Consider the following 21,671-nt stretch of genomic DNA (forward strand, 5'->3'; position numbering starts at 1 on the left):
AATGCAACTCCACCTGTCCTGGCCGGGGATCATGTATCGAACCAACTCAAGGAAGAGCACTCCACGTCATTCGATAGTCTGAGCATGGCCACGGCCTTGAACTTGCAATGAAATCAGTAGTTCCAACAACCCCGATGATCAACATGCCCTAAGTAGGTGGACAGGGTACCCAACTACCCGATTCAGGCCGGCTTGCGACGGTCAGTATAACGGGCGAACCGCCTCTGCAGTGCTGCACTGCTGGCAGCTGCACCACCAAGGTCCCCGCGCTGGGGCCACATTCCTCCATACGTACAGAAGGAGTAGTCGCCGACCTCGGAGACGGGCGGAGAAGGCTGTCATGACGTCTGTAGATGTGCAAGAGCTACTCCGCAAGGTCATACCAATCTTGGAAATAGGTACGAGGATCGGATTCGGGCGAGGAGCCTTGGTTATAACTCAGATAAGATTGATAAAGATGATTGATTAGGTATTTCGATGGAATTGTTGTGGATAAGTCTATGCCTTCTTAATTTTACTGATGAACTCCGTCGACGTGGTCGTCCGCCGGTCCCTTTTGACCTCTGTCAAAGGAGTAGCAATAGGAAAGAAAACAGAATTCCAGCCTTAATTGGAGCCAGATGGAACCCCCGAGTATGCCATATTATTTTCTGGTAAGTAATCGCTAAACCCGCCGTCGCTCAAAAAGGGAAAAGAAAAATAGACAAATCGAAGATAAGACGGGATGGTGAACCGTCCAAGTGACATCAATAAGCTAAAACTAAGTGGAATACATCCATAGACAGCAGTGGAAGCTGGAAAGTGCATGTGGTATCTCGCAAGGAAAGATTTGCGCCGAATGTAGGCCTCTAAAAAGGCTGAATGGTTATCACTCGAATAGTGTCAATAGTCGCTTGTTCGAATTCCGAAGTCAAAGTCGAACGGGCTGAAATTCCATTGTCATTGGCTGGCGAGCTCCGCCAGCTCCCGCTCCTTTGCCCGAAGTTGTTCCCGCATTTCTTCGGCTTCCCGCTGCAGCTTCGCCCGGCGATCCTCCACGAGGTTTTCCATTTTGGATACACTAGGTAGTGGTTGTGAAGCTGCTTGGGAAGAGGGAAGCGGTGAGGGTTGTGAGTGATGCGGTTGAGCTTGTTGCTGACGGCTTAGAGCAGCAAGAGACGGGTCTAAGCGAGCTTCGTCGCGGGCATGAGCATGGTTCAGGATAGAGGAAATTGAGCTCAATCGAGCAGGTGCTGGCGGATTGGCCGACGAGACAATTGGTGGGAGTTGATTTGATCCGGCCTCTAATGTGGACGGAACGGGACCAACGTCTACATTCGGCCCGGTCTCTGCTAATGTTCGTTTTTTAGGATTCCCCGAGGAGTTCGGCGAGATCGATCGTCGCCCAAATTGAGAAATCGGTGGATGACCTGGCTCGAGCAATCTCGGCGGAGGTGGGTGGTGGGGTAGTGATATAGCTCCCGCGTTGAAACCTGTGAAGTCAACCGGTGGTGGTGCATAGCCAAACGGTCTCTGTGCGGCAGGCGAAATCCGGTGAAATTGATCAACAGGCTCTGAGCTGTAGTATCGATGATGCTCGTCGTGAGAATAGGCTAGTGTGGCAGGGGACGCCGCTTCTGGTGAGGCGGAGGAGCCGTAAGAGGAATGGGTAGCGGCAGTTGGAGAATTTTCTCGCAAGGCCGGTACGACACGTTTTCGCCGTTTGATAATGGTCTTTTTCATCGTGGTAGGTCGGTAGGAACCGTGGAGCTTGTAGTAGAGGCCTTGTATACATTAGTCAGATTTCGAGACACAATAAAAGGGGAGAGAAAAGATAGATAGAGACGTACCACAGGCATTACAGATCGGATGCCCGTTCTCGTCCCGTCGCCAGAGCGGTGTCACGGTAGTGCCGCAGTTTTGGCAAGCCACCAGCATGTTTCCCTCTGGTTGCCCACCATTCCTTGCCGGTGCCTCAGGCTCTTGCGGAGGTGGAACACTTTCCGGAATTACTGCCCTGTTCAGCGCATGCGCCGCGACGTTCCCTCGAGCGGTTGACTTGTAGACGCGATTGTTATAGGCTGGGCAACCGTCGCATCCCTCTGCACCACCTGTACCATTGCAGTTTCCACCACCCGGACAAGAGCCGGATGAACCACCACAGCCTTCATTTCCACCGCCAACGGGATCAAGGTGAGAGCCAACGGGTTGGTTTTGGGGGAAATACGCCTCGGGGCTCGCTTGCGTTCGATTCCTCTTTGTTGGCCTTGCAACGTTTCGAGCTTTCAGGTAAAGTCCGCATGCATTACAAATCATAGCTCCGGTAGGGGACCGGCGCCATAACGGAGTGCTCTTGGTTCCGCAATTACTAAAAAAATAATGTTAGCGCACCACAAACTGCAATGGTGAACAGCTAAACAAACCTGCAAGAATGTCCTAGAAACGAGGTGTCCTTTTGAGATTTGGGGGATGTCTTCTCGATATAATGCCCGTTCGTGGACGTCTCGGATGTCTGAACTATAGGGTAGTCACCCTCCCGATGGCTTTGTGGGCCTCCCGCCTCAGGATTTCGAGATCCGTCATCGGTATAATGTCGATCGAGAGGGTGTTCCCGGCCGGCTTGAGCGGAAGAGATGAGTTGTTGCGCAGCGTCTAGATCTTCGGCCGATGGGTGTCGCGCAACGACGTCCGGGTTTCGAGGGAGGGATCGCAACGTCTCCATGTGCGGAATGGACGCTAACATTTCCAACGTCTGCCTGTGCTCCAGTTTGTAGCGCCTGGCGACTCGAAAGTTCCGTCGGGAAGGCTCGAGGGAAGAACGAGGGAATCCGTTGGAACTTAACGGTCGAAATAAAGGAACGATTGGTTGTGCGATATATGTCGTACCACACTCGGAGAGCGTAATTTGATGTATGACGGGGTCAAAAGTCGGTCAAGATGGAATGCAGGAGGAAAAAGAAAAGAAAGGGCCAAAGGCGTCTGGCTGAGATGGCAAATCGATCGATGCTGGCAAATGCAGCTAGTGAGACTCCAGGCTAGAAAGGCGGAGCCGAGAACGGGCAGGAATGAAGATCTTTGAGAATGACAGGAGAATTGTAGATCCACGAAGAATGGGGGTCTGTACAGAGTACTGCCGTCGCAGTTATGGAAGCTGCGCAGAGAAGTTGGAGAGGAGGAAGGTGGCCAGTGGACAGGTAAGATCGGCGGCAAGGAGATGATCAGATAAAGCGACAAGATGACGAAGCTGACAGGATGCGTAGGAGAGGGCGTGCTTGGCAGCAGTGGCAGCAGTCGCCGAGTCGGTGATGGATAAGATGCAGGCGTTCTTTGTCCCTCTGATCTGGGTTCTGTCTGTTTCTTCCGGAGCCCTGTAGAGTTATCAAGTTGAGATCTCCCAGGGGAATGATCTACAACTAAAGAACTGGGGTCCTTTTGCGATGGGTGTATTTTCCAGGCCCTTCCACGGCTCCCCCTATATCAATGTTTGCTTTTTTAGGAGGGCTTTCCGAGTTCGACGGGTTGGAAACGATGAGTTTTAGCACAAGGCGAGACCCGAGTGTCTGTTCCCCTGCCCCTAGAAAATGTAGAAAAGTGGTTCTGCTCGCCAGTCTGCTCTGATTGCCTCTCTTCTCCCCAGAATCAACCCATCGCTGCTCCACCACTAGCGCACCGGTTTTTAATGCGGCTACTACGATTGGTGGAGGACTCCCTGACAGGGCCTGAATTCTGCGCTCCCAAAAATACATGTCATGGATCGTTCGAGCCGCCGGACTTCCGCGACTTATCTCCCCGTGTGGGGCTGGGTATTACGATGTTAATCTATGGGCGATTTGATTCGTCCCAACCCTCAACGTTCCTTCCGATTCGGCTTAACGCTCGTGACTTCGACCTTTGAACTGGCAGGGAATAATAATTCAAGACTACCACTACGAAGATAGGGTTGACCATGTCCAACTTTGCTGATGCCTACAGGAACAAATCAAGTGGTGCAGCCGCTACCATTCGAAATCTTACAGAGGCCCTGGCCTGCTTGTATGGCGTGACCCTTCACGGACAACGGCATAATGCGACAAAGACATCATGATATCCATGTTTTACCCGTATAATATCTGCATTATAGCAACGCTGCCATCAACCTCTCGTCCTACCGGAATCCGCTCTCGGATCCCGGTTCATCCCTGTCCCTGTACGTGCAGGAATATGTCCAAGGTACGACCGAGCTCTTGGGTATGAGTACAAGTTGACCGCTTTGTCAAAGTATCAACACGATCTCTTTCAGCCCTCGCACGGTGACGGGGCAGTGTATGGACCGGCTTTTCTGGGCGCGGGGTCTTACTAGTACAGGCTTCCTCGAGGATGAAGTCCCGAGGCATATTATTTCTCCGGACGTTGCTTGCTTTGTGACCGGGGATAATCTTGAATCAGGATTCGTATCCTTGACTCAACCCCGGTCACGCTCTGGCTACTTTTTCGTCATCCGAGGTTGACTTTCGCGCAAAGCCTGAAGTCGAATCGACTATAGAGAGTCTAGATTTCGGCATCGCTCACGAATGAAAAGCATCAGATATCATTCTGTGCGGTTTCCTGTTTGACCTAGGATCAAGCACTGTTGAGTCCTCCGAGACGGTCAAAGCCGCTTGCCCTGGATGCTTGGAAGTAAATGACAATGACGCAGTCAGAAACTAACGTTTGCCTAACATGGTTTTATTTGTACCAGGGCGCAAAGTAGGTGAGTGGGGTGATAATCAGATAACAAAATTAAGGGGCACCCTCGTACGTACATAGCTCCTGATCTGACTTGAAATTGCCGAACATACTCAAGGGCATGGACGTTAAGTTATACAATTATAACTGGTCAGAGTAATGAGTCGTCTACAAAGTATAATACAGTGGCTAGACGCACTAAATCAGTAGGATAAGAATCAGACAATAACGAAACATAGCGAGCACGCAGATAAAAGAATATTTATATCCGCATATAATCCTCCACCTATATCTTTCCCAATCGTCGCAAAGTCATTCATCACACTCATAGAATACCGTTCATCATAAGAATCCCGCATTCTTAGAACTTGCATTTCGTGGTATATATCTTGACAGAAAACAGTCGGTCGTTCATCGATCGTATTAGCCGCTCGAAGCGCAACACGACGATTGTCGTGTCGCAACGCAGATTTCAATCCCACGAACACGCATTATAAGCTCTAGACAACCTGCTCGGCGCCCCAGCTCTGGTCGGCCTCGCGCATGTTTGATGGGGGCTCGATGGACGGAACAAATTCCAACACGGCATAGCCAATACCAAGGAAACCGACGATAGAACCGGCAATGTATTGCAGAACGTGGCCGTGCAAAATGAGACATCCAACAAAGATGTAAACTTCACGACAGTGTTAGCGCAAGGGCGCCGCGCCACGGAGCTTCGGGAAGGCATGAGAACTTACAGACACCACGGCCGAGGAACGAGAAGAGGAAGGACGCATAGCGGTAGACGTAATCAGGGATGGTGGGCAGGAATTCCAGCCCAGCAACAACTAGAGAGATCAGCATTGATGTACTCCGCCGCAGCCCGAGACGGGAAAGCCTTACTGAGACCGAAGAGAATCACGTATACACCGGTGATAACATGGCCCAGGCTGATGGGGAAGAATTGGGCGATACCGCCGAGAACCATAATGACACCGACTGCCACATTGGCAAAGCGACTGAGACAAGGGCAACATGTCAGCACACAAATTCGGTATATCGGCACAACAAGGAGCTCGGTGTAACGAACAAGATGTTAGAGAGATCCATTTCGGAGTGTACGAAAGTTCGCTGAGTGGCAGCTGTAGCGGAATACGACTCGGGGATGATGGAATGGACTTCGGCGATATAAAGACGAGGATCTGAATTTTGCGCAGCTGGAACAGATTGCCCGTTGCCTAGATCTCGAGGAACCACGTTGCTTGTTGCGGTGGACGGTCTGTCTGTCAGGGGAGCTAGGTAGCAAGATTCCGCGTCGTTAGGGCGAATGCGCGCCGTTGATCAAGAGTAGTGAGCTGGAAATCCGGGAGGCAGCCTTGCGAATAAAGCTCTGGACTAGAGGTGATAAGCGGAGAGAGGAAAGGTTGAGATGAACAAGAACTCCAGCTCGTCCATGAGGCGCAACAAGCGGGTCTGCCAAGACGGATGACTAAGTCCGCCAAGCCTATGCTTCCGGTGGCTGGGACGTTTAGGGATGTTCATCATGTTAAAATGTCGACATTTTCTCCACTGTTACTACACTGTGTCTATCTGTCGACAATAAATGTCCATGTTTTTTGTGACAACCCGGCTTGACACATACGTGACTAGGTGGGCCGAGCTAATCCTTAAGTATGTCTTTGTCATTTAACATCCCTAGGGACGGTCAACCCTCAATAATACTCCGTACTCCGTACTGTAGAGATTCTACAAATTGGCCAAGGGTCGCCAAGTGTCTGATCATAGGGCTCAATGATAATAGTCAAACTGTTCTGCGATTAACACAGGAAATGTGTAGTTGGCGATGATTACTACTGTTCTGTTGCGGCTCGGCGAGCAGGGCTACCGCATCAAATGGCCACCAGATCCCCCACTTGCCTGTCTAGCCGCGCCGCAGACAAAGCATTTGCCAACTTGCACATCTTGACAGAGTCCTTATCCAGGTCGGCGTAGATGGCATCCAAGTCTGTCCCAAGCCCAGCTTCCTCTGCGGTCTTCAAGCTCCGAGAGTCAACAAACGGAGCGATAGAGGGCCAGACGCTTTGTACGTTGTTGAAAAACAGCTCAACACCCAAATCCCCAAGGCCATGGACCTCCTTGACAAGCTGTCTCGCCTTCTGGGGATTATTTTTGGCCTTCTTGATAAGATTGTTGAGGTCCCCATCTAATGATCCCAAATTAGCCCAAGAAACAGTAATGGAGCCTAGAGAGTCTGAGAGGCATGCGCACCATATTTCTCATTAACGAACTCAACCAATTTCCCCAGGTTCGTTGACCCCTGCTCTCTGTATCGGTTGTATCCTCCGTCCTTCAAAACCATGGCTCTCTCCTCCCAGCTGGCATCCCCTAGCTTTTTTACGTCGTGATATCCAACGTCGACGAGCTTGCGGAGCGCACGGTCCGTCAATCCATGAGACATCGGCTTCGACTTCAGCATTGCATCCATAAGCATAGCGAGGATGGTATCCGGCGATCCAGTGAGTGCTTTGTCTTTAATCGCTGTCCCTTCCAGCGGACCACGGCCATATTTCTCGATAGTCTTCTGCAGTTTCTCGCTAGTCGGAGAGTGGGAATCTCGCTGGTTTTTCTGGGCTGCTTTCCCCTTGCTCTCTCCCTTCTCATTCTCTTCACTCTCCACGTCACCTTCCTCGTCGCCTTCCTCGTCGCCTTCCTCACTCAAATCCTCATCAAGATTCCCCTCGTCGAACTCTTCTTCATCAACTAAACCTTGGTCATCATCTTCATCCGCGGCGCGCGACTCTCCAGGCTTGGCAGCTTTGCTTGGAGGCTGCGACTCTGTCTCGTCTGAGCTCTTTTCTTGTAATGTCGGTGTTTCTCCGGTGCCTCTCTTGCGCTTTGACGTGCCGGGTACGTCGTCGGTCTCTTGCTCGGACTCAACCGCTGGAGCTTTGTATTCTTTCATCTGGCGGGTGTATATAGGTAACGAGCGTTTTCTGCCTGACAAGAATGCTAAAAGGCCAAGTGTGTAACTGTTGTATTAGAGTTCACATCGTGGCCTGATGCCCATGATAGTGGTGACGCAATGGCGACGTCTGAAGGAAATACTAAGCAACCCGAAGGTAAACAGTAATAAACTACGTCAATGTTCCAGAGAGATCTACGTAATTATTCTACGGAGTAAGTGCCCTAGATTAAGTTTTGTGAGGTAGCGCGATCTGTTTATTAGGCCTGCATTTTAGTCCTTGCAAAGAGGCTACTACTTAGACAGGCGGGTCTTGTCTAGAATATATGCCTACCAGAGAGTTACAAACGACCTCATCACAACTTCGCCTGGACCTTCTTCTGCAAAGTCTCCTTAACCAACCGCACCGCCTCGGCTGCGCAGCCATAGGAAGACTGGTATCCAAATCCGCCATGGCCGTAGTTGTGCACGACCGCAACGCCTTGAATCTTCTCCGCCTCAATACGTGGCCCACCGTCACGCAAGGGACGCAGTCCAACGCCGTGCCTAACGATGTCTAGCCCTTCAATTCCCTGGCCTTTCCCGACTAGCTCCGGGCATATAGCAATAGCACGCTTCATGATGCGCAGGGCCAGGTTGGGATCGGGCAATGGGTCCCACTGGTGCTTTTGGTAGCTGCCACCCAAAATGGTTCCGCCGCCCGCTGCGCGGGTCATCATGTACAGGACTTCGTCTTCACCGTCGTCGGTGCCTGACATCGAAACCATCCTACCCGGTTCGTTGCGGACAACGATAATTTGTCCGCGGGCAGGGTAGAGCTTGTCATCGAGCACACCACCCAGCTTCTTGGATGATAGGCCGGTGCAGTTCACGACAACATCCGCTGGCTTGCCGGAGTGGTGGGCGCTTGCTGCGTCCGAGACGTGCTTGAAGACTGCTCTCTTGAAAACTGCACCGTTCTTTCGGCATTGACCGACCAGCCAGGGGAGGTATACTGCAGTGTTGATGCATACCGAGGTGAAGACTTGCGCGTTGTCGATACCGGGGGGTAGTTGGTCTTTTGGGACGTTTTTGAACTGAGACAGTTAGCCAATTGTACCCAGCATGCGCAGTGCAAGCTTACATCAGGAACAACGTCTTTGTACCACGGATTCTCGCTGACAAGCGCTGAGAACCATTTCCCAGTCGTGGTTTCTTGGTCTTTTTTTCGGTTGTGGATGATAGATTCTAGCGTCATGTTAGAATTATCGGCATGCTGAGGTTCAAGATGGCATACCTTGAAAGTGAATCCCAGCCTCCGGATGCTTCTCTGTCAGCGCCTTCAATGGCTCCCATGTCGCTCGTTCCCATTTGGCATGGTTAGTGCCAGGATGTCCCATCCTGAATCGGAGAGTTAGCGATAACCAGAAGTTGTTTCACTGAAGCAATGCCTTACGGAGAGTAATTGGCACCGGCCCAAGGAGAACAGTACTCGATATCGTAGTCTCCGGGCATGTGCTTGGCCGCGACAGTAATGGAGTTGCTGGGATCTTGGGATAGAAGATACGCAGTGGTGAGCCCAGACACTCCGGCCCTATACAGATTGTCTCAGTCTATATTTCAGACTTGATCTGGAATCATCATACCCAAGAACCACGATGTTATTTGTCGCCATTGTTATCTTCTTTCAGCCGGGGATGGCAGGGGTGTGACGAGACAAATCTGTGAGTCAATGGAATGAAGAGAGGGACGTTGGGAAGATATTTATACGAGAAGAGTTGGAGAGCCCAATATGGGACCACTGCTAAGAGATATCATAATCAAGAGTCTACCCCGACACCATGGTGAATGATTTGGTTTTCATTATCAAACGCGCCGATAGCGATTGATTGAGCGGCCGAGTGCAGTTGGAGAGTTGGTTGCTTCAACTTGGTTGGAGGCCAAGTGACGTGGGGCAGTGAATAGGCTTCCTATGAGCTTCTAGCCACCGTCACCGCTACAGCTGAAGACCGTTTGCTGTCCTATATTAGCAGTATATGCCCACAGAGAAGCAGCCGTCCGTTCATTGAACAGGGGATCCCGTCGTAATCTTATCGGGCTCTTTGTTGCAAGTTGCGGGGTTTCTTATCGGCATTGACTGGAGATCTCCATACTTTCGTCCTTGTTCACCGCATTGGCTGTAGACGACTTCTTTGTAGAGGAGAGCATTGATACCAGTCGTGATGAGGCATATACATGCAAATCTAAGAGACGTCTACGAAGTAGTAGTAGTAAGCTCTACTAACAAGACAGCTGCAGGAACTGGGTGAATCATGAGGAAGCGCGACGCGCCGGGAATACAAGCCAAACTTTACCGGAAGGAGAAGGCGCCCGGCAAACCTTACAACAATACGTGCGCTGTGACAGGGCTGTTACGAACGCGGAGGCGAGGGCCTGCTGTCGAGGAGGTTTCCAAGCCATTCACTTGACGAGTCCACTGTCTGGAATTGTGGTTTATTAAGTCCAAGCCAAAGGATCAGAAAGCTTGAGCATCACTCTTTCTGCCTTGCTGAGACAGGCTTTGTTTTCTACTATTCAATTCCGGCCTTTCCTGAGTCAACCCTGGCGATTACTATTTTTCAAGCTCCGTATTTTCTTTTTCCTCTCCTCCGAGTCCTCGACCCTCGCTCCACCGACCCTCCTTCGCTCCCCATTTCGAGCCCTCGTCCTCAATACCACTCTGGCCCGACAAAGCTCTCTTCTCTACCCTCCTCAATGAGGGACCGTCGCGGGGTAGGGATTTTCCAATCATGGCAGATGTCCCGAAAGGCGGCAGAATCGTGCCTATAATCGCCCCTCATCAGCAGAGCCATTCCGATGGGAGCTTGCAGGCGATCAACGACCCCAAGCACGAGAAGCCGCCGGAACAAGGTTCCCAGGACTCCCAACGTCAGGGTACCAAAAATACACGCATCAAGGTAGAGACAGAGACCTTGGAGCTCCCCAGCCTCAGTCGACTAGGGCTTTATGCGCTTCCGACGGAGGGTGACGGTATGTCGTGACGGCAAGATGTCGCGTTAATCTCGGTCCCTGCCAAATTACACTGTATATTAACTGGTCTCCATAGGCAATTGCCTCTACTACGCGTTATCTGACCAATTGTACGGAGACTTCAACCATGCCGACCACATCCGAACGCGTCTCGCGGATCACATATTTGCCCACCCGGAGTACTTCATGAACTTCATAGCCCCTGCTGGTGGGGAGCGGAGAGCTCCTAGACGCGCGGCAGCTGAGGCAGCTCGAAACTCCTACTGCTCGTCCTCGTCCGCCAGCCCTGTCCCTGGTCCGACCGCCAAGGATAAAGAACAAAGTTTCAATTCCAGAGTCGCCGAATCACGGAAGAACGGCGTCTGGGGGGGAGCAGAGGAGATACAAGCCTTTTGTCAGTCGTTCAAGAAAGATGTCAAAGTCTATACAGATTACGGAGTCCAAGATTTTCGCGACGTAAATGCTCCGGTGGATGAACAAAGGGAAATCATGCATATTGCCTTCCACGTAGGGGCCGCTATATCCAATTCGCTGTCTTCTTGTCTGATTCTAACACATGTTTTACAGGATTTCCATCACTATTCCTCTGTGCGTCATTGCGATGGTCCACATACGGGCTTGCCGCGCATCCCTAAAGCAGAGGAATTAGCACAAACCGCGACTGCGCGATCTGAAAGTGGCGTAGTCAATGTCGCTTCTCCGTGGAAAATATCAGCCATTCAGGAAGGCCTCGGTGACAGTTATAACCGTGAAACTATTGTGGAAGTACTCGAGCAATGTCGAGGGAACATAGATAATGCTTTTATGAACCTGATTGGTGACGATGCCAATGCTCACCCACCAGAAGCCACCGCTTCCCGAGCGATTATGAAGTCACGGTTTCAGCCATCTTCGCGGTCCTCATCCCCTCTTAGCATCGGAAGTAAACGCTCAGCCGATGACACTGATGAAGAAGACAATCCGCGACCGGCTTCACGGCGCTCCCGAGTCCGTGAACAAAAACGGCGGATCCTGCCGGATGTGACAGTGGGGATAGCATTTCGAGACGACCGAAATGACCTCGTCTCCTTGCGTCTTCGGGTAAGCCCCGATAAGGCCGTGCCAAAGTCGCCAGCCGATAGTGGCAGAGAACAAACAGAGCCCAGTTCATCCGATTCACCTGAAAACAGCTTGGTTCTCCCAAAGAAGGGTAGAAGATTAAAGCTTAGATGCAAACAACCCGCAGATGCTAGTGAGACCTCAAGCCCACAAAGCGAGCCAAACCCAACCGAGCAAAAGCTACGCCGGAGCCAGCGCATCACTCGAAGCCGCAATGCCCATTAACCTTCATCATTTCGCATCGACACTACTCGCTGCCTCTCCGATGTTTCCTTTGTCTCTTATCTCGACCACCTATGCGACAGTCTCATTTCGCCCTATATTCACATCGCCCTTCAATTGCATTCAAGCGCGTTGGGTGGCTCAATCCCCCGTGGTTTCTTTTTCAGAGCATATTGTGTCAGCGGCTTAGCGGTTGTTTTGAAATTACCCGATACTGACAGCATTTGGAGCCGTTTGTGCGACTCTGTCAACGAATCAACCCTATTCCTTTCCGCTCTGCTGTGCGGGCATCGGTACACATTATACCATCAGGCGGCGTTGGTAATTTTCGCGGAGTCATATTTCTGCATTTCTCCTGTTTTGTCCAGGAACGCTGGGACTCTTCTTCACGCCCCATGAGGGCCTTTCCATTTTTTACCCTCCCCGATAGAGAGTGTAGCATTTACGCGTTGCACTTACTCTCTGGCAATCCCCTTGGCGACGGCGCAAATTGGGCGTGGGTTTTGCTTTTTTTTTCTCCCTCTCATGATTCAGGAGTTCCTTTGGCGTTTGGGACCGGGAAAAGAAAGACATCGTTGATGCCTGCCCTGGCAACATTTGGCGGGCAATTTAGAATTTAGAAGTGCATTCCTGCTCCTTCCTCTTCTTGCTCATATTTGTGAAATCTGGCTGGACTGTTTCACTCTATGACTAGCACATATCAATTATTCTCTCAGAGAGAACTGGCCTGATGCCTTGCAAACTTCTTAAGCTGCAGTTGTAATCGCTGTCCCTGCTCTCCCTCTCAACATGATGACCTCGCATGATGGATTTGATAATTTCAATGGATTCTGCTCGTTGCTTCCTGAATCTCTTGCTCTAGATATACATGTCAAAACATCCGACCCATTACTCCGTGCTCTTCCATCAATCCACCCATTGTACGCCATGCTTTAAAGAAAAACAGAAAAGTGCCAACACCGAGAATATGGTATATCGTGAATGGGGCAAAATAGCAACGAAATCATAAGAATAATCAATTCCGACCCAGGCGGTCGGGGCTTCGTCTTTGTGTGTATGGTTTGAAGTTGCGGAGATGACAGTCCGCTCATGTCAAAGTCGGTGGGCTAGGCAGGGATTTGGGCCCGAGTCTTTTTTTTTTTAGGGTGGGTATGTAGAGACTGAATTTGAGCGGGCTGATATGCCTTCAGCGCGAGGCAGCGCCATTGGGGTATGTATAAGGGATGGACAGGGTGGTAGCTCCAAGACGCACTTGCTGATTGCGCGTCGAGGAATTGCGTCGAGGAATTGCGTCGAGGAATTGCGTCGAGGAGAAGTGAGAGATAAAGTGTTGCAGGGTAGTGGGTATCATAGTTGAGTTATGGGATGCCATTTGTGCACGCTCAAGGATCCGAGCCAGGGCGTACACGCATCCCAGGCGCGTAGCAGAGGTTATACAGCTCATCAACATAAGTCTGCGCAGCTGAGTCACCGGCTTCGACAACGGTGACAGATGTCTGTCTTCCCAGCGCCGCCTCAGTAGCAGGGTCCGCTATCCTCACCACGTCGACCTTGACTTCTTTCTGGACAATAATGTCGCCTAGGGGCGTGCTATCCGTGAGAGTCTCCTGGGATGATAGAGCACGTGTGCTGCGATCGCTTGGCCGTTTGCGCGACGACCAAAGGTTGAGGTTGAGGATATGACGAATTGAAGGAGCCATTTCGGACTCGGTGGCGGAGTTGGAGCGAATGGTTGAGTAGAGAAGGCCTTTGCTGAGCTCACGCGCGAGGCCGTCGACGTCGGTAGCGCCGCTGTTAACCTGTTGCTGGATGCGGAAGAGGCGGAGGGGAGTAAAGGTGTAGTCTGGGTTTGTGACACGGGTGCTGAGGGATCCCACTGTGCAGAAGGCGAGGAGCATGCATGTCTTGTCGTCGGAGATTCTTGTGCTGCGGCATGGAGCGATGAAGGGTCGTGGCGAGAAACGAGATGCAGAATTGAGGTCTGGTGGGAGGGAAATAGCGAGATCTGTCATTGCACGGCTCAAATCTTCGCGGAACTCGTCAGCGCCCTTGTAACTTTTGGCCTTTTCAGAGCTCAGCCAGTCGATACAAGTAGAGATTGGCCAGCCCTCCATATGCGAGATCAGTTCCAGATGGGGTACTAGCAGGCGCTTCGTCTTCAGAGTCATCGATGGTAGTGGATTGCCCATTCCTTTGGCAGTTAATACTTCAAACCGATCATGTACCGTAGGCCGAGTGATAAACGAAACAACGTGGACGCCAGCTTCATAGTTCCGACCAGATGCAGCAAAGTCGCGCATATCCTTGAGGTGAACTTCCAGCGCTCCTGATGCGACGTTCATGCGATCGGAAAGGAGAGTAGAGACATTCTCAATTGCAGCAAACCTGAAACCTGAGGCTGAAAGCCGAGAGGCTTCTTGTTTTCTCAACTGGCGGACCGTGAACATCAACTGGCCTTTCCCGGCACGCAACCTTGAGTATCCCATGGCGCGGGAGAACCGTGACGAGGGAAGAGAGGTGGTCAAAACATCATCGTACAGCATACCCAGATCATCCAACGGTTGACGAACTTGGTCAGCAAGATCGTTAGCCGCCACACAGAAATGACGCTTGAACATCTCGTCAAAGCCGGCAGAGACCTCGACTTCTTGGTCAGGGTCTATACCCTTAGCCATATACCGCTGGTGCGCGGCATCGTCTATCTCAATCCTATCTCGCATGTAGGGGACAACCTCTTTTATGAGATTCCAGTTTCTGCTTGCTCGAAAAGCCCATAGAAACGCAGGGTGTGTCCGGGTGAGATCATCGTCGCTGAAGGTCTGTATGTTGGTTGAATGTATAAGCTGATGGCCGGAGACATAAAAGCAGATCACAACACTTACCTTGCCGATATACCGGTCGACTATCTTCCTAGTAGGAAGAAGAGCATGTGGTGTAACCATAATCCGACCTTCAGGGTCAAAGAAAACAGAGGCCAGAACCAGCTGTTGAGCCTGTGTTCTCAGCCGTCTATGATCGCCGCTGGCCGTTATAGCGCATGCTGACAAGATCCCACAGGCGACACAGGACTAGGTTGAGTTAGTATTCAAAACGCGCGTCTTTGTAAAGCGAAGACTGACCAGCACAGAGCATATTATGACTGTTTGAGTCCGGGATAACTGGCCGCCTCGACCTGCAGATGGATCATGTTCTTTGTAAGTTGTCCCGACTGCAGCAGTCCAGTGCATGCCAGACACAGCCAAAGCCAGCAGACCGCCGCAGACCATTCGCCTCCACCAGCGGTTCGTCCATGAAGCTCTCCATCGAAAGAATATACCGAGCGCTGCAACACTGGCAAACACCGCGATCACAGCAGAGCCAGCAACATTCCCAGCAGCGTATTTGCATTTGTAGTTGGTGATGCCCAGCTGACCAACATAATGCATGCCGCACACTGATCCTCCTGTCAATACTCCTCCTATAGAGATTCTGGTGTATCCCGCCTTCTCGCTAGTACCAGCTGCATAGAAGGCCGCGAGCAGAACAACCACCGGAAGAACGAAAGAGACTCCGGTGAATGACATGCTATAGAGAACCTGAACGCTGTTGTCTCCGTTGCCGAGGACAATGGCACGGTTCCCGATGAAATGCATGCACCAAATGCCGATGCCTCCCATCGAGATCGCAGACGTGAGTAGCAGGTACCTAACAAACGGTTTAGTCAGACTTGACTTGTCCACTGTCGGAAGCCAGGATCGCTAAGGCTGCGTACCAGTTGTAAAAACCTGCCGTAGATGTTCGTCGATGAAGAAGCTCTAGCGTCGTTATGCAACCCATAACGCTGATGACATAGGAAAGAAAGATGAAGCCCGGAAGATACGACACGGCAATTGCCTCCCCACCGGGGAAGCTGTCCATATTCGACATGGCTCAATGGCGGAGTAGGGCTGACAACCTAGATGATGAGCAGTTTCAGAGAAATAGAAGGCAAGCACATAGTGGTTAACGTATAAGTTCAACTTGGACCATCTGGCCACCCAAAAAAGAAAACGAAGAGAAAGAAGTGAAGAATAAGCACCAGCAACTTTACTTAAAAAGTGGCGAGCTCAACTTGTTATAGTAGTGGGTTTAGATAGGAACTCCACAGAATCTATCTACCCTAATTAGATCGGGTCCACAGTCATCCAAGGAACGAATGGTTTGAAGGGTTGACAGGAGTCCAGCACTAGAAACTCTGGCAAAGCTGAAGCAATTTGTACTCCGTATGCGTCTCACATTGGCGTGATCCATATTAGGAATATGCATATCATTTGTTAAAGCCTAACCCTGCTGTTGATGTCACAGGCAAGGCGTGGCTTCAGTCTAGGGACCGCGTACTGAAGCAAGAACAAGCGGCATCCGCTTTTTCGTTCATGATAATATGTCTCGCGATATTCTGCTCCGGCGGCCTCATCGAGAGATCGTGCTATCGTGGCGGTGGGGCGTAGACTAACTGCCAAACTGGGTCTTCCGATCTGGTCAGATCGCTGATAGGAACGCCAGGGGGCGCTAGACCCTAGCTCGGGAGCCAGAAAGTTCTCCAATCTCAGGATTTGAGGCTAGACCGGGCAGCGCTTCCTACCGAGGGCGAGCCCCGGCTGCTTTTGCCCAACTACGCCGATCCTCGTGCATCGATAGTATCATAGCTGAGATTGCCCAGTATGACTATCGCCGGACGCCGGTGATCGATCCGTGCTCGTGGGATCGGAATCCTTGCAATTTATTGGTGGCTAGGCATTAGGCGAGATTTCTTTGCCCTCTGAGATTTGAGCAGTGGGTATTCTCTCTTCCGATTTGTCATGATGGTCGTAGGCCAAGCAGGGACAGACTGACAGCTAGATCACAAGCAGGGTTGGTGACTGGCATGGCCCTGTCCAAAGTGGAACCAAAACATCGAGCAGCTGCAGCTGCAGAACTGAAGAGTCGGTTCAATACTCCGTACATGATAAATCACGGAGCCACGCTGCCAGCAGACTAAATTTGGGTCCTTTCTCTTGTCGTGAGCAGTCAAAAGCAGCATAGTTGAAACTTAATCCTGACTCGGGTGTTGTTAGCTTGGAGGCTTGCCAGTCGCACCTTCGTCTCAAACTTCAGCTCACGAGACTTATGGAGGATTATTACCGTCATCTGAGACGGAGGGAAAAGGCAATAAACCAGCCATGGGCATGAACCATTGAACAATCCATATTGTTTGAGACTACCCCGTGTTCACCCCTGGAGGTCGAGATGCTGAAACGGGAGAGTTGCATGCAGGCGGACGAACTGGAGGCTGGAGCAGGGCCTCCTCGTCTGACTCGTCCGACTCGTCCGGCACGTGCCAGGCTCCTTCCTCCGACTTCTGCTCTGTAGCCAAGAGAACTCAAATTCCAGCTCGCCATCCTTCACCTCGCTGAGGCTCGCGTCTGCAGGAACACGTTTGCTGTCGTTGTCAAACGGCTTTGCCGATCGAAATTTTCCGACATCTGCAGTCTGATTTTCCAGCAGTAGCACTGATGTCCAAACACCAAGACCCAGTCTACGCCAGGACTCAAACAATAGCAGCTACCTCCTGATGCTATCGCTGTTTCTTTGCGCAAATATGAGCCCGTTAGCCTATACCCCGCTGGATTAAAAATTCGGTACAAGCCACGAAGTCGAGGGGCGAAAGTCAAGAACCGGGAGACACGAGACTCAAAGCTGGAAACTGCAAGTCGAAGAACAAGCAGATAGTATCCACAATACAGCACCACCACTATCTGCTCATGGCTGTCTGAAGTCATCTCCAGGAGCTCCAGGGTCCGTCTAGTCCCGTTCTAATCAGCCAATGGATAAGCCCTTTACGTCCAGGCAAGATGCGACTGTTACTGCTACTTCCTACACTACTCTCTTCCAGCCCCAAAATTGAATTATCCCTGCCCCTCAAGCCATGCTTCCACCCAGAGACTTGGCAGCTGAAGGGCGTCCGTACTTCGTACTCGAGATGGGTTTATTTCTCCAAAGTTCAGGCGGCATCCAGCATCATCAAGTCCGTGGTTGAACTGATTTGAGCGGAGCTAAAATTAGAGCTACGATTTACGCGTCACGGACTCACGGTCCGACTCACCGCTGAAATTGAATCATATCCAAAGTGACAGGCTTTCCATGTGGAAAACAGCACGAGAACGGATTGGTTTACCACTGACGGTTCACCAATTGGTCAGGGTTTCCTCCCGAGTCTGTAGGGTACCTTGAACAAGTCCTACTTAATGTACACGCAACTAATTCTGTCACTCCAGTCTCCGAATACTCCTCGTTTAGAAGTCGAGGCCCGGTGTTAGTCTCCCATAACGTTAGAGCTCGTAAAGCTTCGCTTCTAGTAGGGGCCGAACGCATATCGTTGTTCAATCTCTCCATTGGCGCCTTTGTGTACATTTCGTGTACTTGTTTGACCGTTTCTCCAAGTTCCTTGTGGCTTAGATATTACCGGGGAGTTCCCAGCCACGCAGACCCTGCTGGGTATTTTTTGAGTCTTCACTTTGTTCTTTTCCTTCAATCGAACCTCGGTCAATAATATGTGTCATGCTCGTGGAGATGCGGGTAATCAGATTTTATCCTGTCAAGGTAGACTCTCACCCACCTGCCACTAACACGACGGATATCGGTACACCGTGCTACGATAACCTGTGGAAATCCCATCAAGCCAATTATGGACATTCGTGGACTCCTTTCTGCGAACTCTTTTAATGCTCAGCACCATTGGTAGAGCGACAACGACTCCCGGAAATGTGTTAGGACCGGCCGGAACTATCCTGCTACCGAGAACCATAGCTGGACCGTATGATCACCCCTCTGGAGCTGAGCATCATGATTTCACAAACATACAGGCCCTTCGAAACCAGGGCTGTGTGGAAGATATCGGTCAAATGAGACGCGAAACCGTGGCTGTTCGTCGACCCTGGTATCGCTGGACCATAGACCAACACAAATAGGTTTGCAGAACTTTGGGTCCACTGGGCCATGATCAGGCATTGTAACCGAAAGAACTCTTCATATCAAACCTCGACTCCTGTGTGACGTTCTGAAGCTGCCGCTGCTATGGTATATGCCGGAAGTCATTCTGTGATATTACTCGGTGAATTGATTCTTACCGGGCAGTGCCATTGGGAAACCCAGAGCTTGATTAGCAACGTTGAACACAGATGGGCACGGAAGACTATGGCCGATGCAGCAGAACTCAGTACGAGGCTCTCGAGTCGCAAGTTCAACTTCCAATGAAGCCAGCAAAGCGGTTTACGCCAATGTGCCCCCTTTCGACCACTTACAGGCTAATGCCCACACTTTAACCGAGTTACTCTCGGATGCATGGGAGCAGACATAACAGCTAGGGTGTACCGGGTCAAGGGTCACCAAGCCACAAAAAGAACTATCGTACAGGGCGGCAATAACCGCATCTTCTGGAGATCGTTCGCAGGGCCGCAGTCGAGCAACGACGCTGCCCTTTGTATCCATGGAGCTAGAGGCCTCAAGCCGCTGCATGTCCTCATTCATGCACCAATCGTGTGTATACCACTGATCTGAAAGTGCTCGGTTGGCCCTTCGAGTAGCTGTTGAGCTTAATACTTGCACTCCGCTTCTTTATGCATACCAGATGTGGCTGAAATGGATATTCAAGTTGGCGCTCGTCCCATCGACATGCCCATCGCATTCATCCGCCTCGGTGACGACCGCGTGTGCCAATCGGACATGGTTCAGTTGAAGGTTTTCGTGACTGGGCCAAAACAATGGCGCTTAGTAACTGGTGTTCGGCGGATTGGCACTTCAAATTACACTGAGCTGGTTGATGTTAACAGTAACGGTCCGGTCGCCCGTGGTCCGTTATCGGTACTTCTTGTGAGCTGCGCGCCATTCCATCTTCGAAATACAAACGTTTTACGCTTGGCTTCAGCGGGCTCAACCATACTACAGGCCGATAGGTAGAGGAGGCACTCGGATACCACACTGATATTGAGTGCTTCACCATGCGTCCCATGACCGCGTTTAGGGGCGCCACCATGAACCGACTACCTCAACGATAGTAGGATATATCATTGAGCATTGTTTCATTCTACACTGTGATCATAAGAGCAGCGCACTACAGGCAGTTCTTTAGTGACGCCGTTGTTTAGACATCGAATGGAGTATCCAAGAGGCGCTTCGACTTCGTTGGAACATTTTACTCCGCGGGACCAGCAGTGACTTGATGGCACTTGAAACGTCTTGCCGTACATGTGACCGCGCCGAGAGAAGCATTCGAAATGCATGCAGTGCGAACAGCGGCCGTGTGATGATTTTTTTCCATATCTAGTGCTTCCCAGGCCAACCACACTCGTCAAGTCGATGGCGTTCCCAAGCGGTCCATGTCAATAGTATTTACGTCGTCAGACTGTTATCTAGATGCAACTGACACGCACGGGATTGCCTGACGCATCTCCTTGTACGCCAAAGAGACACTGCATATATGCGGTATCCCATACCAAGAAGGACGGCTTGTTGCCCGAGACATAGCAGGAAGGCTTTGCGGTTGCGGACAACGCCCGTCGTGTCGCGTCTCTAAATAAATTCATCAATGTATTGAAACAAGGGAATCAGCACATGATTGATTTCTATTCCGTGGCTGACAACTCTGGGATCTGCAGCGATTCTTGGGCAAGCATCGGCCATGGGGCTTTCGGACTGCCTGCAGGACGTGGCGTGCTAAACGGTATTGATGAATACCCTATCCCGAGATCCATGAGACGCAGGAGTAGCGAGGGATTGAGAAGACGCTTTATGAGCCACGGGATGTCCCGGAGGATGTGGGCGTTGCCGCAAGGATTTCATGGGGCTCAAGGGCTTGCAGGTGGCGCCGATTGAGATCGAGACGCGTTCGGCCACTTACCGTGCTGCGGCTGAAGTGTCGATTATAGGGGTCCTGGTGATGATGCTCGCGAGAGGTCGTATGCTCCTCCTATTCTGCACTCTGCGAAGGCTCACGATTACACGGATGACAGGGCAGGGATGTTTTTCGGCTGCGGCTTTCCCAAGGGGAATAGTGCGAGACGTCGTAATTGACGCGGGGGACATACTTTGCTGAATTCGCCATTTGTTATGCATATGGCCCTCCTGGACCTGGGAACAGCCCTTACCCCCGGATTTCTAGAGATGCCCGGATTTGGCAATTCAGGCGACGTCCACCGCCGCACAAATCTCCGGTTGTCCGCTCGTAGACTTCGCCCGCGCTTGCTTGGCATTTTCCGAACGGTGTCGGTACTCCGCTATTCCAGCGGACATGGTCCTATCATCACTCGAGTGTTGGGCTGAAGCGCCGTTTCAGATAAGAATCGTACCGTGGTTCTGGAGTCGCAGTCGTCCGGACGACCCAGAACAGGCAGTACGAGACCTCCAACTATAGCGTTGTCAGGTTCGAAAGTTCTGGCTGCCCCTTATCTGCATTCTGCACAAGATGCGAGCGCCGAGAAAAAAAAAAGCAACGACAAGCTACTGCACGTACCACGTGCTCCTAGTCAAGAGGTTCCAGCAGGTCGGGTCGCGACAGCCACTAACGTGAGCGCATCGACGGCTTTTCAATCCTGCCGCCTCAACGGGCATTTTAGGTCCTGACTTGACGAATCCTGCGGACGCACACAGAAGCGACAGAACTTGTAGGCCACGCTCACCCCGCAAGACTCGGCGGAGGACCCTGTGCCGCGCTGGGAAACGT

At 51.3% G+C, this 21,671-nt stretch overlaps 6 protein-coding genes across 6 annotated transcripts; 1 reads left to right on the forward strand and 5 right to left on the reverse strand.

Annotated features, from left to right (window-relative positions):
* Window positions 1-939: 939 nt before the first annotated feature.
* On the reverse strand, window positions 940-2,701 carry sreA (siderophore transcription factor SreA; the record flags this gene model as incomplete). Its single annotated transcript, XM_026752011.1, has 3 exons — window positions 940-1,763; window positions 1,830-2,347; window positions 2,403-2,701. 3 exons carry the CDS (start codon window positions 2,699-2,701, stop codon window positions 940-942), a joined length of 1,641 nt encoding a protein of 546 aa, XP_026599073.1.
* Window positions 2,702-5,183: 2,482 nt separating this feature from the next.
* DSM5745_09996 (TVP15 family protein) lies at window positions 5,184-5,653 on the reverse strand (the record flags this gene model as incomplete). Its single annotated transcript, XM_026752012.1, has 3 exons — window positions 5,184-5,359; window positions 5,424-5,513; window positions 5,569-5,653. 3 exons carry the CDS (start codon window positions 5,651-5,653, stop codon window positions 5,184-5,186), a joined length of 351 nt encoding a protein of 116 aa, XP_026599074.1.
* A 901-nt stretch (window positions 5,654-6,554) lies between these two features.
* DSM5745_09997 (uncharacterized protein) lies at window positions 6,555-7,627 on the reverse strand (the record flags this gene model as incomplete). Its single annotated transcript, XM_026752013.1, has 2 exons — window positions 6,555-6,868; window positions 6,934-7,627. 2 exons carry the CDS (start codon window positions 7,625-7,627, stop codon window positions 6,555-6,557), a joined length of 1,008 nt encoding a protein of 335 aa, XP_026599075.1.
* A 356-nt stretch (window positions 7,628-7,983) lies between these two features.
* DSM5745_09998 (FAD-dependent oxidoreductase) lies at window positions 7,984-9,281 on the reverse strand (the record flags this gene model as incomplete). Its single annotated transcript, XM_026752014.1, has 5 exons — window positions 7,984-8,703; window positions 8,751-8,854; window positions 8,904-9,007; window positions 9,063-9,200; window positions 9,253-9,281. 5 exons carry the CDS (start codon window positions 9,279-9,281, stop codon window positions 7,984-7,986), a joined length of 1,095 nt encoding a protein of 364 aa, XP_026599076.1.
* A 1,114-nt stretch (window positions 9,282-10,395) lies between these two features.
* Window positions 10,396-11,959, forward strand: DSM5745_09999 (OTU domain-containing protein; the record flags this gene model as incomplete). Its single annotated transcript, XM_026752015.1, has 3 exons — window positions 10,396-10,636; window positions 10,713-11,143; window positions 11,204-11,959. The coding sequence occupies 3 exons, from the start codon at window positions 10,396-10,398 to the stop codon at window positions 11,957-11,959; spliced, it is 1,428 nt and encodes a 475-aa protein (XP_026599077.1).
* A 1,379-nt stretch (window positions 11,960-13,338) lies between these two features.
* DSM5745_10000 (MHYT domain-containing protein) lies at window positions 13,339-15,862 on the reverse strand (the record flags this gene model as incomplete). The annotated part of the gene is made up of 4 exons (XM_026752016.1): window positions 13,339-14,775; window positions 14,839-15,024; window positions 15,076-15,640; window positions 15,708-15,862. 4 exons carry the CDS (start codon window positions 15,860-15,862, stop codon window positions 13,339-13,341), a joined length of 2,343 nt encoding a protein of 780 aa, XP_026599078.1.
* Between the last annotated feature and the right edge of the window lie 5,809 nt (window positions 15,863-21,671).

This window comes from Aspergillus mulundensis (assembly GCF_003369625.1).
Source record: "Aspergillus mulundensis strain DSM 5745 chromosome Unknown scaffold_14, whole genome shotgun sequence".
Classification (NCBI taxonomy): Eukaryota; Fungi; Ascomycota; class Eurotiomycetes; order Eurotiales; family Aspergillaceae; genus Aspergillus; species Aspergillus mulundensis.